The sequence below is a fragment of the Schistocerca gregaria genome, chromosome 4 (genome assembly GCF_023897955.1).
Source record: "Schistocerca gregaria isolate iqSchGreg1 chromosome 4, iqSchGreg1.2, whole genome shotgun sequence".
NCBI lineage: Eukaryota > Metazoa > Arthropoda > Insecta > Orthoptera > Acrididae > Schistocerca > Schistocerca gregaria.
The window spans coordinates 487,189,977-487,210,223 of record NC_064923.1 but is presented as its reverse complement, the minus strand read 5'-3'; the positions used below and the strand labels follow the sequence as shown (position 1 = coordinate 487,210,223).

The window sequence follows — 20,247 nt, the reverse complement described above, 5'->3', positions numbered from 1 at the left end:
ATGTTTCGTTGTGGAACCTATTAAAGGCATCTCGCATCGAAGTACGTGCCAAATTTCGCGCGTCTGTAAATTTTAGCCCATCTGCGGGATTTCGCGTTGTTCTGAACTTCGCATGCTTTTTCCGTTGCCTCTGCAACAGCGTTCGGACCTTCTTTGTGTACCACGGGGGATCCGTTCCATCTCTTACCAATTTATGAGGTATGAATATCTCAATTGCTGTTGCTACTATATCTTTGAATTTGAGCCACATCTCGTCTACATTCGCATAGTCAGTTCGGAAGGAATGGAAATTGTCTTTTAGGAAGGCTTCTAGTGGCACTTTATCCGCTTTTTTTAAATAAAATTATTTTGCGTTTGTTTCTGATGCATTTGGAAGAAATGGTATTGAGCCTAGCTACAATGACCTTGTGATCACTAATCCCTGTATCAGTCATGATGCTCTCTATCAGCTCTGGATTGTTTGTGGCCAAGAGGTCAAGTGTGTTTTCGCAACCATTTACAACTCGCGTGGGTTCGTGGACTAACTGCTCGAAATAATTTTCGGAGAATGCATTTAGGACAATCTCGGAAGACGTTTTCTGCCTACCACCGGTTTTGAACAAGTATTTTTGCCAACATACCGAGGGTAGGTTGAAGTCCCCACCAACTATAACCGTATGAGTGGGGTATTTATTTGTTACGAGACTCAAACTTTCTCTGAACTGTTCCGCAACTGTATCATCGGAGTCTGGGGGTCGGTAGAAGGAGCCAATTATTAACTTAATTCGGCTATTAAGTATAACCTCCACCCATACCAATTCGCACGGAGTATCTACTTCGACTTCACTACAAGATAAACCACTACTGACAGACACAAACACTCCACCACCAATTCTGCCTAATCTATCTTTCCTGAACACCGTCTGAGACTTCGTAAAAATTTCTGCAGAACTTATTTCAGGGTTTAGGCAGCTTTCTGTACCTATAACGATATTAGCTTCTGTGCTTTCTATTAACGCTTGAAGCTCAGGGACTTTTCCAGCGCAACTACAACAATTTACAACTATAATTCCGACTGTTCCTTGATCCAAGCACGTCCTGTAATTGCCAAGCACCCTTTGACATTGCAGCCCATCCCGCACTTTCCCGAGGCCTTCTAACCTAAAAAACCGCCCAGTCCACGCCACACAGCCTCCGCTACCCGTGTAGCCGCCAGCTGAGTGTAGTGAACTCCTGACCTATTCGGCGGAACCCGAAACCCCACCACCCTATGGCGCAAGTCAAGGAATCTGCAGCCAATACGGTCGCAAAACCGTCTGAGCCTCTGATTCAGACCCTCCACCCGGCTCTGCACCAAAGGTCCGCAGTCGGTTCTGTCAACGATGCTGCAGATGGTGAACTCTGCCTTCATCTCGTAAGCAAGACCGGCAGCCTTCACCAAATCAGATAGCCGCTGGAATCCAGAGAGAATTTCCTCAGATCCAAAGCGACACACGTCATTAGTGCCGACATGTGCCACCACCTGCAGCTGGCTGCACCCTGTGCTCTTCATGGCATCCGGAAGACCCCTTTCCACATCAGGAATGACTCCTCCCGGAATGCACACGGAGTGCACACTGGATTTCTTCCCCTCCTTAGCCGCCGTATCCCTAAGGGGCCCCATTACGCGCCTAACATAGGAGCTCCCAACTACCAGTAAGCCCACCCTCTGCGATTGCCCGGACCTTGAAGGCTGAGAATGATCCTCTGAAACAGGGCAGGCAGCTGCATCTGGCTCAGCCAGAGACAGTGCCTGAAACCGGTTTGTCAGACGCACCAGGCAGGCTTTCTGATCAGCCTCCGGGGACGCCTTTCGCTGCCTGCCACGCCTTGGAACGACCTCCCAATCAACCACAGGCGAGGGCTCAGCCCCACTGCGGGCAGCAACCGGGGCAACCACAGCGGCAGACCGATCTGGGGACAGACGGGACGAGGTTGACATCCCCATGATACCCAAGTCCGGCTCCCCACAGTGGTGCCCATTGGCAACAGCCTCAAGCTGCGCGACCGAAGTCAGTGCCGATTGCAGCTGTGAGCGAAGGGATGCCAAGTCAGCCCTCATCCGAACACAGCAATCGCAGTCCCTGTCCATTCTAATCGATGTTTAACAACAGTTACCGAAACACGAGTCCGTGCCTAGATAACGCAAGCGGGACACGCAAAGAATGTATCAACTAACCTATACAAATGCCTAACGACTGCGCTACAATCTGCTGAATTTACGATTACAGTAACTAAAACTCGAAATTGCACCTCCTATACGAAACTCACACGCAATTTAAATAAGAATCTACGAAGTAAACACTAAAGCGCGATGCTACAACTGTCAAATACTATAATACGCCCGAAATATATGAATTAAACAATGCAAGTACCCAAAAACAGGCAAAGAAATTAATTAAACTATCTAACAAACAAGTAAGCTAGGGTTATACGACTTGCTGCTGCAGCTGCTTATCCAACGGCGGCAGGGAGAACAAATCTATGTTGCTACAAACGTCGAATTGTTCGTGCAGATGGCTGTTGTCTTGCAAATGTCCCCATCTGTCGACTCGGGGATCGAGACGTGGCTGCACGATCCGAAACAGCCATGCGGATAAGATGCTTGTCATCTCGACTGCTAGTGATGCGATGCCGTTGGGATCCAGCACGGTGTCCCGTATTATCCTCCTGAACCCACCGATTCCTTATTCTGCTAACAGTCGTTGGATCTGGACCAACGCGAGCAGCTATGTCGCGATACGAAAAACCACAATCGCCATCGGCTACAATCCGACCTTTATCAAAGTCGGAAACGTGATGGTACGTATTTCTCCTCCTTACACGAGGCATCGCAACAACGTTTCACCAGGAAACGCCGGTCAACTGCTGTTTGTGTATGAGAAACGGGTTGGAAACTTTCCTCATGTCAGCACGTTGTAGGTGTCGCCACGGCGCCAACATTGTGCGAATGCTCTGGAAAACTAATCATTTGCGTATCACAGCATCTTCTTTCTGTCGTTTGAATTTCGCGTTTTAGCACGTCATCTTCGTGGTGTAGCAATTTAAAGACCAGTAGTGTAACTCTATCACCTAACTATTCGCAGTATCTCAGTGTCTACCACACCTTCCCCTTCATAACGAATCCTACGCCTGTTATACCATTTTCTGCCGCTATTCGTTTTACCCCACATTCATCTGACCAGAAATCCTTATCTTCCTTCCATTTTAGGTCACTGACCCCGCTATACCTAGACAGAGACTTTGCATTTCCTATTTCAGATTTTCTAGCTTCGCTACTAAATTTCAAATTCTGGCATTCCACTCTCTGATTCATGTTATTTTTTCGTTCATTATTCCATTTGTTTTTCGTGGTCACGTAGGTAGGAAGCAAAATTCTCCTAAGTGTGGGAGATTCTTCTTCCACACCACTAGTTCAATTTTAATTCAGTTTGATTGTGAGAGAAAGAACTGCCCCTATGACGCCAGGTTTGATAGAAATATTTCTTCGTCTTGTTCCAGGTGCGATCTTCGAGCAGGGCACAGATGAGGTGCAGGACGCCTTCAAGTTCGCCGTCCTCACGCACAGCCAGAACGCCTCCTCTGGCCGTCGTTTCGAGCTGCAGGCGTTCGTCGACGTAATCAACACTGCCGATGCCTACAAGTTGTCCAGAATTAGTGAGTAGCCTTTGGCCGAAACATCTAGCGTGCTATTACTGTCTTTCATGAGTAGTGGAAGAGGGGAGAGTGGAAGCGTTCATATATTTCAGTATAATGCACCGGCACAGCAAAATATTTAAAAAATAATGTAATACACAAAACAGAACATTTGTACGGAGAAAATATTTGTCGAAATTATGACGGATACGCTTCTCTTTTCCAAAAAATACCTGATATATGAAGTGATAACTCTGGACTAGCAACATTGGTTAAACATGAAATGTAACAGAATGTCCCCAGCCGAATTCTGCTTGCATTTAGTCGATGAATTCCCGCTTTGAATATGGGTGTTCCGACTTCTTTTAAGCAATATTAGTTCGAAACAGGATCATCTGCCTTTGCTGCTTTTTTTTCTTTTTTTTTATCTCCATCTTCTGATTGGTTCGATGTGGCTTACCATGAGTTCTTCTACTGTGATGGACTCTTCACCTCAGTGTAGCACTGACGCTCCATTGTCCTCTCTATCTTTCCCCACCATTATTTGCTCTACAGCTTCCACTAGTACCGAGGAGCTTACTCTCTGCTGTATTTACATGTTCCCTCATCCTGTCTCCCCTTCTTGTAAGTGCTTTTTACGTATTCCTTTCTCACTGATTCTGCGGCGTATCTCTTTTTTTATCGTATCTTGGCTGCTATCAAATCTAAATAAAGTCGGCTAATTTCAATATCACACCATGAACTACTAAAATCTGTTCTAAAAATATACATTCATCTCATTACGGTTTTAATCTCATTTCATAGCAAAAAAAAAAGCGTAATTTGAATAGAGCATCATCATGTTGTTCTGGTATACATTCAAGTTGCTGTGAAACGCTGAAGGAAGAGAATATCCAGTGATATGAGTTTAGATGGTAAGTTTCTTCAAAGAGGGAAGAATGGAGGAGATTACTACACCTGCTAAGGTACAACACACTCTTAATTACAAAGGAAGTATGGACACACTGTAAACATTTGATAGTTCAAAATTCCAGTTCACAGCAGGTTTTCGTAAATTGTAGCCAACACCTAGAGAATAATCCAAACAGTCCTCTGTCAAGCAAATCCCTCAAAAAATCGTGGAGCACTAGTCCATTATTGTAGGGAGCGGGGAGGGATTGGTGAGGTGCTTGGCCTAAACTAAATTATTCGCTTTGACATAGGCTTTATTATACTCCGTTTCAAAAAACAATAAAGAAATTATGAAAACTGATAAGACTTTAGCTTTAAACATTTCCATAAAGTGATTCAAGACTCTACTCAAAACCATTGGCATGAACATTCAATTTATTTTCTTTTCAGAGTAAAACTTTGACCTACCATTTTGAAATATGCTTAAAAAGGAAGTAAATTAAAAAAAAATCAATGTGGCCAAGCACATAGTAGAACTTAAGCCCACAGCATGGAAAACTAATGAACCATGAATACAACGTGAAATTAACTTAAAACTTAAATTTGTTTCTAAGCCAGTCTTAGTTAACTGTAACTGTAGCTACGTAATATTTCTAGATTTTACAGTTTTTGAAAAAACCGCGTACTAGTAACAACACAAGAACGTGTTTATCAACAGTATCAAATTAAAATTTCCTCACTTGTCTTAAAATTCAGTAACGTTATTCTGAGAGTATCTCACAATAACCTTTACAGCCTCTAAGAAATGATTGCTTTTCGAAGCCTAATCTTAATGCTTAAGGATAATATCAAGACTCAAGGTACAGGGAAAAGAAATCAGTTAATGAACAGAATTACGTAATTGCATATGAGGGAATTAGCAAATGTGCAAATTAAGTTACCAAAAAATTATTCAAACTATGCAGATTGCGTTGCATTCGGCCACTAATAGTACGAAAGTCAGCAACTGTCAAACTGGCCACCGTCATTCGAGTCTACCACTTCCTGTAGCCCAGACTGACTTCGCCAAATTTTAAATTTTAAACATAGCGAAACACGTATACAACAAATTCCTGTAGCATAAAGCGATTACTATAAAAGCCGCTAACTATACATAGAAACACACATGGCGTACCAGTTATAAACTGAAAACGGAATTCTTAGTTACCCGTACTTGTGTATTCACAATAGTTCAGTTTGTACTAGAACAACGAATAACGTGACCGGTAGCCAGATCACGGTAACGTTAAGCACTACTTAGAACATTGCAAGATACTTACGTTCTTAATGAACCTTTCCGAAGATTAGTTTGAATAAAGACTCTTTAACCCATTGACTTACACAGCAGGCTCACAGCTGGTCGCAGGTTTCAAGTCCGTTAATACATTGCCGGTTGTGAGACAGGCCAAGCAGCTATAGCTTCTTTTTAGAAGGGAGGCCACGACGTGGGGATCACAGATTTACGTCGACCTTTGTCCACCTTCAGTCGGCCACTAAAGGAACGACGTATGGAAGCAGTAAGATCCACTACTCTAGTAATTCTAAGAGAATTACAACAAAAGTTTAACACGTGTATTATGTACCGGATGTATCTGCGCGTAGGGGCTGGATGTTGGAGGTCATGGTGGTCAAGTGAGTTTCGTTAGACGTTATGAGCCCATGGTTCGACTACTGCTCTAACTTAATATTTAAGCTACATTTTTTTCTTCATTGGTCATATTATTTAATTTCTATGACATTTGCGAGGTAATAATTAAGGGGGGTAGGACGTCAAACGGGCCGTCTTGGAGCAGGAGAGACACCACGGGACATTTTAATTTCCACTGTCTATACTTTGACGAATAAATTAATAAAACTTTGTCAGCATGACCGGGAATGATTCAAGATTCACAATTATAGCAGTGGAAGTTAGAAAAAAATCTTTTTACATGTGAAAGTTCATCATTTTTTCACTTCTATTGGCTGCGTTTGTTGCTATAGGTATACGTTTCTTCATAAGTAACAGATTCTTCGATGAATTTTGCACAGCATACAAACCATAATTACAGGTGTATGAAAGTCTAGAAATTATTTAATTTATGAAAAAATGAATGTGCTGTTGCATTTTAAACTTCTTGTTTAGAAAAAATTCAAATATTATAGTTAATTATCTCAATTTTACCACATTTTTAATATATTTGGAAAATTCTAGAGTTTCATACATCTGTAAGTATGGTTTGTATGCTGTGCAAAATTAATCGAAGAATATCCCTTACTTATGAAGAGGTGTACGTATAGCAGCAAATGCAGCCAATGGTAAGTGAAAAAAGGTGAAATACAAATGCAAAAAAAAAGAATTTCTTATAGTTTTGAACTTCCTTCACTATAAATGTAAATCCTTAATCCTTTCTGGTCATTCTTGCAAAGTTTTATGAATTTATTTTTACAAGTGTAGACTGGAAATTAAAAATTCCCGTGGTGTCTTTCCTGCTCCAAGTCGTCCCATTTGACGTCCTACCGCCCCTTAAAGAAAACACGATTACTTGCATGAAGTTTTAGAGACTTTAATGTTATTTGATTACTTACTATTTTTAATTAAATTTATTCATTAGTGTAAACATTTTTATAACTACCGACAATTAAATGAGGGAGCACATAGAGTTTTCTTGAAAATGTGTGCTTGTCGTGATTTGCGAAATCCCTTACACATGGTATTTCGTAATGTACCCGGAACTACGCTATGTGATTAAAAGTATCCGGACACACCCAAAAACATACGTTTTTTATATTATGTGCCAGGTACTCCATATAATCAAAGTGAGTAGTTATTAGATATCGTGAGAGAGCTGAATGGGGCGTTCCTCGGAACTCACTTCGAACATAGTTAGGTGATTGGGAGTTACTTGTATCATTCAGCTATCTCACGATGTCTAATAACTACTGACATTGATGATATGGAGTACCTGGCACATAATATGAAAAACATATGTTTTGGGTGTGTCCGGATACTTTTGATCACATAGTGTAGTTCCGGGTACGTTACGAGACTGCATGTGTAAGGGATTTCGCAAATCACGACGAGCACACATTTTCAAGAAAAATCTATGTGTTCCGTCATTTAGTTGAAGTGGAAACGAAATAGGACACTTACAGCACAAAAACGTACAGGCCGACCTCATCTGTTGACTGACAGAGACCGCCGACAGTTGAAGAGGAACGTAATGTGTAATAATCAGACATCTATCCAGACCATAACACAGAAATTCCAAACTTCATCAGGATCCACTGCAAGCATTATGACAGCTAGACGGGAAGTCAGAAAACTTGGATTTCGTGCTCGAGCGGCTGCTCATAAACCACACACCACGCCAGTAATTGCCAAACGACGCCTCACTTGGTGTAAGGAGCATAAACATTGGATGATTATGCAGTGGTAAAACGTTGTGTGGAGTGACGAATCATGGTACACAATGTGGCAATCCGATGGCACGTTATTGGTGGTGTTATGGTGCTTGCACCCCTTGTTGTTTTCCGTGGCACTGTCACAGCACAAGCCTGCATTGATGTTTAAGCACCTTCTTGCTTCCCAATGTTGAAGAGCAATTCGGGGATAGCAACTGCATTTGTCAAAATGATCGAACACCTGTTTATAATTCATGGATTGTAGCGGAGACGTTACACGACAATAAGATCCCTGTACTGGATTTTCCTGCCCCGAGTCCTGACCTGAATCCTATAGACCACCTTGGAGATGTTTTGGAACGCCGACTTCGTGCCAGACCTCATCGACCGACATCAATTCCTCTTCTCAGTGCAGCTCTTCGTGAAGAATGGGCTCTCATTCCCCTAGAAACCTTCCAGCACGTTATTTAACGTATGCCTGCGATAGTGGACGCTGCCATCATGACTGAGGGTGGGTCAACAACATTCAGAATTCCAGCATTACCGATGGAGGGCTTCACGAACTTTTAAGTCTTTTTCAGCCAGGTGTCCGGATATTTTTGATCATATAGTGTACTTTGTACCTCGACGCTGCAGACGCAGAGGCAGGCCCCATTTGGCATTTAACCTGCGTAGTGATGAAACGTTGCTAATGTAACAAGAACGAATAGCGTAGGAGCAAAGATGTGAATATCACAGAATTTAAACTACAAAAATGAAGATGTGAGCGTTAGCTGAACCGTCGTCTCATACTCCGTGGTCTTACGAATCTCGAACGCTAACCACCTTTTGTTTCAATTTGTTCGTAATTGTTCGTTGTTCAAAATGGTTCAAGTGGCTCTGAGCACTATGGGACTTAACATCTGAGGTCATCAGACCCCTAGAACTCAGAACTACGTGAACCTAATAAACCTAAGGACATCACACACATCCATGACCGAGGCAGGATTCGGCCCTGCGACCGTAACAGTCGCGCGGTTCCGGACGAGAGCGCGTAGAACCGCTCGGCCACAGCGGCTGGCATTGTTCGTTGTATCTGCTCGTAGCGGACGTTAGGTGATACCCGCTGAAGTTCGTTGTTGATATCTTCACTCGGTTTTTTTATTACCGAGGCCAGCCAGCGCTCTCACCGAACACGTTGAGCTACCGCACCGCCGATCACTGGACCACGGAGAACTCTTAACATTCAGTACCTACACACAGATGCATCAGTGACATGATACAGGCGTAAAACTTCTCTCGTGATTTTCTCGGAATTGCCAGAGTAATGCTCCTTACTACCTACACATATTGTTGTTTTAATGGCCTATTGAAAGGGTACAAAGTTTGAAGTAAATCCGTGGCCCGAACATCGTGGCCCTCTCTTGTTAGTGATCTTCTACTCTGTTAACAGATGGCATGACATGTTATAGCTGGGAAATCGATGTGGTGTATAACACACTAGATTTCTATAAATATTTTGCAAGCTTTAAGCATCGTTTTCACATTTTATTTTTTTTGTTCCTCCGGCCTCATCAACAGAACACCCTCCCTAGGTCGTGCAGTGTGCAAAGTGTGGAAAAAGAAAAGTGATACACGGTATGAGTATTAGATATGTCTTGTGATATTGTACATGCCAGTATTTTTTCGGGTATATCACGCTAACAAAGTTTCCAGAACAGTGTTACCTTCAGTCTTCATCACTTCAATAAATATGGATAGATTTATGAAGCCCCACTGACGCCTTTTACCAGCGGCGAATGGAGTCGTTGTTAGCATAATCGCAATGTACCGATCCAGTTGTGAGGTATAGCTGATACAAGCATAATTTCTTGCCAAATTAAACATAATACTATTCAAAAACTGTATTTATCAATCACCAAGATTACATAAGCTACCAACGTATAAATGGGCCCTAGTACTTACTGTATGATGCATTCAGCTCTTGTTTTTACGAGATTTGTACATATTATATTGCTGCAGGCAGGTGACCTTCAGACACATATGAACAATTTTTATAATAATGGTTTAACAGTTTTTGACATTGGATAATTATACACGGGGGAACAACATTGCGAATTCAAGATACAATGCTACTCGAAGCTATTATAACCCAGAGACATCTCGAATTTTCAGTCGCAAAGAGAATACCGGCAAATGGCGAAATAATCTACATCTAAATGTACATCTACATCCATACTCCGCAAGCCACCTGATGGTGTGTGGCGGAGGGTACCCTGAGTACTTCTATCGGTTCTCTCTTCTATTCCAGTCTCGTATTGTTCGTGGAAAGAAGGATTGCCGGTATGCTTCAGTGTGGGCTCTAATCTCTATGATTTTATCCTCATGGTCTCTTCGCGAGAAATACGAAGGAGGGAGCAATATACTGCTTGACTCTTCGGTGAAGGTATGTTCTGGAAACTTCAACAAAAGCCCGTTCCGAGGTACTGAGCTTCTCTCCTGCAGAGTCTCCCACTGGAGTTTATCTATCATCTCCGTAACGCTTTCGCGATTACTAAATGATCCTGTAACGAAGCACGCTGCCTCCGTTGGATCTTCTCTATCTCTTCTGTCAACCCTATCTGGTACGGATCCCACACTGCTGAGCAGTATTCAAGAAGTGGGCAAACAAGCGTACTGTAACCTACTTCCTTTGTTTTCGGATTGCATTTCCTTAGGATTCTTCTAATGAATCTCAGTCTGGTATCTACTTTACCGACGATCAACTTCATATGTTCATTCCAGTTTAAATCATTCCTAATGCGTACTCCCAGATAATTTATGGAATTAACTGCTTCCAGTTGCTGACCTGCTATTTTGTAGCTAAATGATAAGGGGTCTATCTTTCTATGTATTCGCAGCACATTACACTTGTCTACATTGAGATCCAGTTGCCACTCCCTGCACCATGCGTCACTTCGCTGCAGATCCTCCTGCATTTCAGTACAATTTTACATTGTTACAACCTTTCGATACACCACAGCATCATCTGCAAAAAGCCTCAGTGAACTTCCGATGTCATCCACCAGGTCATTTATGTATATTGTGAATAGCAACGGTCCTATGACACTCCCCTGCGGCACGTCTGAAATCACTCTTACTTCGGAAGACTTCTCTCCATTGAGAACGATATGCCGCGTTCTGTTATCTAGGAACTCCTCAATCCAATCACACAATTCGTCTGATAGTCCATATGCTCTTACTTTGTTCATTAAACGATTGTGGGGAACTATATCGAACGCCTTGCGGAAGTCAAGAAACACGGCATCTACATGTGAACCCGTGTCTATGGCCCTCTGAGTCTCGTGGACGAATAGCGCGAGCTGGGTTTCGCACGACCGTCTTTTTCGAAACCCATGCTGATTCCTACAGAGTAGATTTCTATTCTCCAGAAAAGTCATTATACTCGAACATAATACGTGTTCCAAAATTCTACAGCTGATCGACGTTAGAGATATAGGTCTATAGCTCTGCACATCTGTTCGACGTCCCTTCTTGAAAACGGGGATGACCTGTGCCTTTTTCCAATCCTTTGGAACGCTACGCTCTTCTAGAGACCTACGGTACACCGCTGCACGAAGGGGGGCAAGTTCCTTCGCGTACTCTGTGTAAAATCGAACTGGTATCCCATCAGGTCCAGCGGCCTTTCCTCTTTTGAGCGATTTTCATTGTTTCTCTATCCCTCTGTCGTCTACTTCGATATCTACCATTTTTTCATCTGTGCGACAATCTAGAGAAGGAACTACAGTGCAGTCTTCCTCTGTGAAACAGCTTTGGAAAAAGACATTTAGCCTGTCATCCTCTGTTTCAGTACCATTTTGCTCACAGAGTGTCTGGACATTTTGTTTTGATCCACCTACCGCTTTGACATAAGACCAAAATTTCTTAGGTTTTTGCCAAGTCAGTACATAAAACTTTACTTTCGAATTCATTGAACGCCTCTCGCATAGCCCTCCTCACACTACATTTCGCTTCGCGTAGTTTTTGTTTGTCTGCAAGGCTTTGGCTATGTTTATGTTTGCTGTGAAGTTCCCTTTGCTTCCGCAGCAGTTTTCTAACTCGGTTGTTGTACCACGGTGGCTCTTTTCCATCTCTTACGATCTTGCTTGGCACATACTCATCTAACGCATACTTTACTATGGTTTTGAACGTTGTCCACTGATCCTCAACACTATCTGTACTTGAGACAAAAGTTTTGTGTTCAGCCGTCAGGTGCTCTGTAATTTTCTTGTTATCACTTTTGCTGAACAGAAAAATTTTCCTAAATTTTTAATACAGTCATAGAAAACTAATTCCTTGAAACTAATACGGTATTAGTAACCCTGTCTGTGTGAAAAGACAAAATAAGATTAAGTTTTCGCACAAAACCTTTCTTCTCTAGGGAGGGAGTGAGGACATTGGGTGGAAGAAGGAACTCCACTGTCTTTCGCTGCTTGCACCCTTGCATTGAAACCTCAATGAAGCGAATGAAGTATTGTTTTTACTTTTCTTGAAACTGTTTCATAACAATTCAACTGGGATAAAAACTAAAATTGCAGCTGCACAATTAAATAATAAGGTTTTACAGTCATCTCGGTGTTATTGTTCGAGCATCTGGTTATCCGAGGAAAACCAATCTGGCGATTCGATCGCAGATGTAACATCCCACGAAGGGGCTAACAAGCTTTCATAACTACAAACAAAGATACAAATAGGTCATCGGATTCTGGAGAGACTTTAACAACACTTAAAGAAGAGCCTGAGCTTCGTAGAACATCTCGCTTATGACCTAAGATAAATATCTGCTAGGAACATCGTACATCCAAAAGTTTTATTATAGATCGGGAAACTTAAACAATTGACGGATGTACAGGGTGGTTGTAATTAAACTTTCAAACGGTGTAGAAATAACAACACTTATCATAATAACATCAAATTGCAACGGAATATTATCAGAGAAGGGGAAAACTCGTGGAAGAAGAAAAAAACTTTGAAAATTAGTCAATAGAGGGCGGTGTATGTGTCAGAATACGTAAATGAAAACACCTGTAACGCGCACGACTCATTGAAGTTGGTATAAACATTCCAGGTACACGGCTTTTCTTTCTTCCGCGTCTGCGACGTCCACCATGATTGAGTCCATGCAGGATCATGCTCTGCTTTTAAAGCTGTTTTACAAGACTGATGACTGTGCAAACGTCGCTCTGCAGACGTTTCGGACATTGAAGGGCTTGAAAAAAGGAGTTGGTGCGATGATTGCCGTGCGTCTGGAGAAAATGGTTCGAATATTCGAAAAGAGGAGTTCTTTTGGTGTGCAACCTGGTAGAGGGAGGAAACAAATTGATTCGACGTCAATGGAACCAGTAGCCACAGCAATGAAGGAACAAACGACTGGTGGCGTGCAAAAGTGTAGTGCACGGAGAATTGACCGAACAATGGACATACCCTAGACCACGGTGCGTAAAATCTTACGAAACATCCTCCTTTGCTATCCATTCCAAATTACCCAAATGCTCGATTTGCTTCCTGTTGACCTGTCAGCAAGAGAGACCTTTGCTGTAGAATTTCTTGCTCGCTTGGAAGTGGACAATGATTGGCAGCGGAAGATTTTGTGGACAGACGGAGCCCACTTCCACCTGACGTGATATGTCAATACACAGAATTGTCGAATACGGGCAACCGAAAATCCACAGGCTTATGAACCAATACCACTTCATCCTGAAATGTCACTGTGTGGTGCCGGTTTATGGGATCATTTATCATAGGGCCATATTTTTTCGAAGAGGCAGGTGCTTCCGGTCATGTTACCTGTAACGTCACTGGTAAGCACACCACATCCATGTCATTCCAGCTGTCCAACGGCGTGGCTGGGATAATTTTTATGCAAGATGGTGAACCTCCACACATTGAAAATCGAGTTAGGCAGCTGTGAAGCGGCATTTCGGAAATGCTAGAATTATCAGCCGCCATTTCCCTACAGCCTGGCCGTCCCGATCAATAGACCTTAATCTGGGTGACTTCTGGCTGTGGGGCTATCTGAAAGATGTGGTATTCAGTGTCACTTGTACACCCATGCACACTTAGTAGTACAGTTTATTTAATGTCAAACGAATACGTTAGGCATTGTTGTTGATTCATTTGTCATTTGGAGCCGACCACTATTCAATTATGATGCTTACAACGCCATCTATTGCTACGTTTTGTAACTATTTATTTTTCTCCAAAAATACCAAAGCACCACATAAAAATTACTCGTAGGAGGGAATGATAGGAAGTTTTCCTTGACACAAACGCACCAATAAGAACGGAGAAAGGCTCATCGACTTCTTTAGAAAATTCGACTTGAAATTAATCTCAATCTTTTTCACAAAATTACTAGTGAGAAATAAGACCTTCATCTTCTCCTAATACTTTCTACACTTTTCGGCTCATATCATCTTCACCTTGTGGCTATAAGCAAACAAAACTTTAGAGAAATCATAAACGTAAGGATCAGAAGAGTACTAGGCACAGATTCGGACGAATGTTTAACAAAAATCAAAGACAGACTATGAGAGAAACGGTGGGAGAACGCTAGAGCATCCACCAAGCAGAAAGAAAAATAGATAGTGGAATACGATATGTGACGAAGCGAGAGAACACAGACTAACAACTTAGAAAAAATGGAACTCCTGCAGAAAGAAAATAATTCACTGAAATCAGAAAAGAGGAATCAAAAATCATTCCAACTGAAATGTGTCGAAAAACGATTAGAGGAAATAGATACAAAAAAATGATTAGAGGAAATAGATACAAATTTCAGACAGAACAACACTAGATATTACTATAAAGTTTTCAAAGAAGAAATAACAGAATACAAGCAGATGAGCGTTTACGCAAGCTGATTACCTACAACACAGAAATTTATGAGCTACTAGCAAAATACTTCAAGAATTTTCCAGACTGCGAGGGACCAACACAACGACTACTTTTCAGACAGTCTCAAAAAGAAACCCATCTTCACAACCACCATCACTGCATCAATCTAGCAATACATAGGAAAACTGAAAAACAACAGAGCGCCAGAAGAAGAGGGATAGAACTGGGGAGGAATGGGCAGCCGAAATCGTTTATCAGGTTATGAAAGATCGCTGGACAGAAGGAATACCAGACTATTGAAAACAGTCTATATCGGTTCAAATGGCTGTAAGCACTATGGGACTTAACTTCTAAGGTCACCAGTACCCTATAACTTGGAACTACTTAAACCTAACTAACGTAAGGACATCACACACATCCATGCCCGAGGCAGGATTCGAACCTGCGACCGTAGCGGTCACGCGGTTCCATACTGTAGCTCCTAGAACCGCTCGACCACCCCGGCCGGCAAGCTATAATGCTTCCGTTATATAAGACGGCAGACAGGATAGACACCAACAGTACTGAGGCATATCTCTACTTCACGTCAACTAAAAAATTACATCCAAAGCTCTGCTGAATGTAATAGAGGACCGAGCAGAACACACAACTGGCGAGTACCAAGAGGGGTCTAGAAAAATTAGATTGTGCCGGGAGCAAATTCTGAACTTGAAAATATTCCTCAGGATAAGATCAATGCGGAATGTTAACACAGTCGTCACATTCATTTATTTCTATAAAGCCTACGATTGCGTAGACAGACAGACAGTATTCTTAACGTTGGAAGAAGCAGGTAGTTAATCGAGCAAACTTCATACCTTGAAGTCCTCGAAGTTTCGCTACTATTTAGAATTAACGCCGGAGTTCGGCAGGGTGATAGGCTTTTAGCTGGTACGACGTGGTGCATATTGCATCTTGGAGCGTAAGCATAATGTGCCACACACAGACACAAAAACTTACATAGACGCAAGGAAGAATATTGTTAATTGTTATACAATCTTTACAGACAAACTTCATAATTGCTTAACACTGATACGATCTCGTCGTGTAACTTCGTAATCGCTACGAGAAAATAAATCAGTAGTGCACTAGAAACCTCTACCAAAAACAAAATATGTCGTTCTTCAAAGTTACGAGTACTGCGGGCCCACTAGAAAAGAAGATGTTGGAATAATTTATGAGGACAAAACAGATGCAAAAATAATGATAGAAACGTTTAGAAAATTATACCAAAAACGAGATTAAAATATTTTATGATAAAACGGAAAACGTTGAACATTGACACAACAAAGAAAAATATATAGTCTACATGTACAACAAGGAAGCATGTAGAGAGTGGATAAATGTAAGCATTTTGAAGAACGGATACAATGAAATGGATTAGATAACACCACAATTAAAGAAAGATCAAAGAAAATGATTTCAAAAACCGATATAATAATAGATCAGTTTCGTTCCACGCAAAAATAAAACTCTGGCAATAATATTTGAGCGAGATGCACTATACGGATCTTAATGCTTAACACTGAATAAAACACCTGAACAAGAAGAACTGGAAAAAAAGAACAAAGATAACTGGAAGAAGAGGAAAAATGAAGATTTGTACAGAAACATAGAAACTATCACAGAGACAAAAAGGAAGAGGGAATATAAGTTTTACAGTCATACTTGCAGAATGAATGACAACCGGTTAACGGAGAAAGTTTTTAATTTATTTTCCAAATTAAAAACAAACTAAAGAATGGTTGGAAGAGATAGGAAGGGATTTGGGAAGATTAAGTCATAGAAAGCATTATAACAGACTGGAATAGTTTCACGTTACTGAGGGCAACGTGAAATCAGCAGAGGCAGACTTTAAGTTAACGCATGAAGAAGTTCTCGGAAGATAAGAAGAAAAATATTATACCGTAGTTTTAAGTTCTGAGCGATCTAGAATAAGACAAATTCTCTATTAAAAATAAAAAAAAGAAATCGGACCGGGATTATGGCTGTAATCTTCTACCGTGTTGACTAGTTGTTGTTCGTCTACATTATCAGCACTCAATACTGTATCATCAGCATAGCGAATGTTGTTGGTAAGGACTCTGTTAACCTTCTTGCCTTGTTGTATATCACCTAGTGCTTCCTGAAAAATACTCTCTCAGTACAAATTGAATTAGATGGGTGACAGAATGCATTCTTGTCGGACTCATTTGCACAAATTAACCAAGTCAGCCATCTCATTATCAGATTTAACCTGCGCTCTCTGGTTTCGGTATAAAACCTCTACGCAACTAATGTCTTTCTGATCGATATCCATTCTCTTGAGAATTTCCATTGTTTGTACTCTATTGAAGGCTTTTTTTATAGTGAATAAAACAAAGGCCTACATTTTTATTCTGATCATAGCCGTTTTGCAGTTTAATTGTAGTGCAACTTTGCTTCTCTTGAGTCTTAAATGTTTGCTAAATCCGAACTGTCTCCAATAAGTAAAATATTCGCATTTTTCACACAAGCTTTGATTGATTATTTCTAGATATCTAGCACCAAATCAAGGAACAACTAACCCTCATAGATAATAAAACAGTTCTTGATGCCACAGAGAAGAAAGAGATATGGGAAGATTATTTTAAAACCTCTTTCCATATGGTTGACCAAATATTGATTTTTTTTTTTTTTTTTTTTTGTCATCACTCTACTGACTGGTTTGATGCGGCCCGCCACAAATTCCTTTCCTGTGCTAACCTCTTCGTCTCAGAGTAGCACTTGCAACCTACGTCCTCAATTATTTGCTTGAAGTATTCCAATCTCTGTCTTTCTCTACAGTTTTTGCCCTCTACAGCTCCCTCTAGTACCATGGAAGTCATTCCCTCATGTCTTAGCAGATGTCCTGTCATCCTGTCCCTTCTCCTTATCAGTGTTTTCCACATATTTCTTTCCTCTCCGATTCTGCGTAGAACCTCAACATTCCTTATCTTATCAGTCCACCTAATTTTCAACATTCGTCTATAGCACCACATCTCAAATGCTTCTATTCTCTTCCATTCCGGTTTTCCAATAGTCCACGTTTCACTACCATACAATGCTGTACTCCAGACGTACATCCTCAGAAATTTCTTCCTCAAATTAAAGCCGGTATTTGATATTAGTAGACTTCTCTTGGCCAGAATTGCCTTTTTTGCCATAGCGAGTCTGCTTTTGATGTCCTCCTTCCTCCGTCCGTCATTGATTAGTTTACTGCCTAGGTAGCAGAATTCCTTAACTTAATTGACTTCGTGACCATCAATCCTGATGTTAAGTTTCTCGCTGTTCTCATTTCTACTACTTCTCATTACCTTCGTCTTTCTCCGATTTACTCTCAAACTATACTGTGTACTCATTAGACTGTTCATTCCGTTCAACAGATCATTTAATTCTTCTTCACTTTCACTCAGAATAGTAATGTCATCAGCGAATCGTATCACTGATATCCTTTCACCTTGTATTTTAATTCCACTCCTGAACCTTTCTTTTATTTCCATCATTGCTTTCTCGATGTATAGATTGAAGAGTAGGGGCGAAAGGCTACAGCCTTGTCTTACACCCTTCTTAATACTAGCACTTCGTTCTTGATCGTCCACTCTTATTATTTTCTCTTGGTTGTTGTACATATTGTATATGACCAGTCTCTCCTTATAGCTTACCCCTACTTTTTTCAGAATCTCGAACAGCTTGCACCAATTTATATTGTCGAACGCTTTTTCCAGGTCGACAAATCCTATGAACGTGTCTTGATTTTTCTTGAGCCTTGCTTCCATTATTAGCCGTAACGTCAGAATTGCCTCTCTCGTGCCTTTACTTTTCCTAAAGCCAAACTGATAGTCACCTAGCGCATTCTCAATTTTCTTTTCCATTCTTCTGCATATTATTCTTATAAGCAGCTTCGATGCATGAGCTGTTAAGCTGATTGTGCCATAATTCTCGCACTTGTCAGCTCTTGCTGTCTTCGGAATTGTGTGGATGATGCTTTTCCGAAAGTCAGATGGTATGTCGCCAGACTCATATATTTTACACACCAACGTGAATAGTCGTTTTGTTGCCACTTCCCCTAATGATTTTAGAAATTCTGATGGAATGTTATCTACCCCTTCTGCCTTATTTGACCGTAAGTCTTCCAAAGCTCTTTTAAATTCCGATTCTAAAACTGGATCCCCTATCTCTTCTAAATCGACTCCTGTTTCTTCTTCTATCATATCAGACAAATCTTCACCCTCATAGAGGCTTTCAATGTATTCTTTCCACCTATCTGCTCTCTCCTCTGCATTTAACAGTGGAATTCCCGTTGCACTCTTAATGTTACCACCGTTGCTTTTAATGTCACCAAAGGTTGTTTTGACTTTGCTGCATGCTGAGTCTGTCCTTCCGACAATCATATCTTTTTCGAAGTCTTCACATTTTTCCTGCAGCCATTTCGTCTTAGCTTCCCTGCACTTCCTATTTATTTCATTCCTCAGCGACTTGTATTTCTGTATTCCTGATTTTCCCGGAACATGTTTGTACTTCCTCCTTTCATCAATCAACTGAAGTATTTCTTCTGTACCCATGGTTTCTTCGCAGCTACCTTCTTTGTACCTATGTTTTCCTTCCCAACATCTGTGATGGCTCTTTTTAGAGAAGTCCATTCCTCTTCAACTGTACTGCCTACTGCGCTATTCCTTATTGCTGTATCTATAGAGTTAGAGAACTTCAAACGTATCTCGTCATTCCTTAGAACTTCCTTATCCTACTTCTTAGCGTATTGATTCTTCCTGACTAATGTCTTGAACTTCAGCCTATTCTTCATCACTACTATATTGTGATCTTAGTCTATATCTGCTCCTGGGTACGCCTTACAATCCAGTATCTGATTTCGGAATCTCTGTCTGACCATGATGTAATCTAATTGAAATCTTCCCGTACCTCCCGGCCTTTTCCAAGTATACCTCCTCCTCTTGTGATTCTTGAACAAGGTATTCGCTATTACTAGCTGAAACTTGTTACAGAACTCAGTTAGTCTTTCTCCTCTTTCATTCCTTGTCCCAAGCCCATATTCTCCTGTAACATTTTCTTCTACTCCTTCCCCTACAACTGCATTCCAGTCACCCATGACTATTAGATTTTCGTCCCCCTTTACATAATGCATTACCCTTTCAATATCCTCATACACTTTCTCTGCCTGTTCATCTTCAGCTTGCGACGTCGGCACGTATACCTGAACTATCGTTGTCGGTGTTGGTCTGCTGTCGATTCTGATTAGAACAACCCGGTCACTGAGCTGTTCACAGTAACACACCCTCTGCCCTACCTTCCTATTCATAACGAATCCTACACCTGTTATGCCATTTTCTGCTGCTGTTGATATTACCCGATACTCATCTGACCAGAAATCCT

General features: G+C 41.3%; 1 protein-coding gene across 2 annotated transcripts in view; it reads left to right on the top strand.

The window, feature by feature from the left end:
• Nucleotides 1–20,247, top strand: part of LOC126267265 (glutamate receptor 1-like) — a 1,125,091-nt gene that overhangs the window by 440,384 nt on the left and 664,460 nt on the right. For both annotated transcript variants that reach the window (XM_049972331.1, XM_049972330.1), the window contains exon 2: nt 3,520–3,675. In XM_049972331.1, the coding sequence (XP_049828288.1) occupies nt 3,520–3,675 (156 nt within the window). The remainder of the gene's footprint in view (nt 1–3,519; nt 3,676–20,247) is intronic.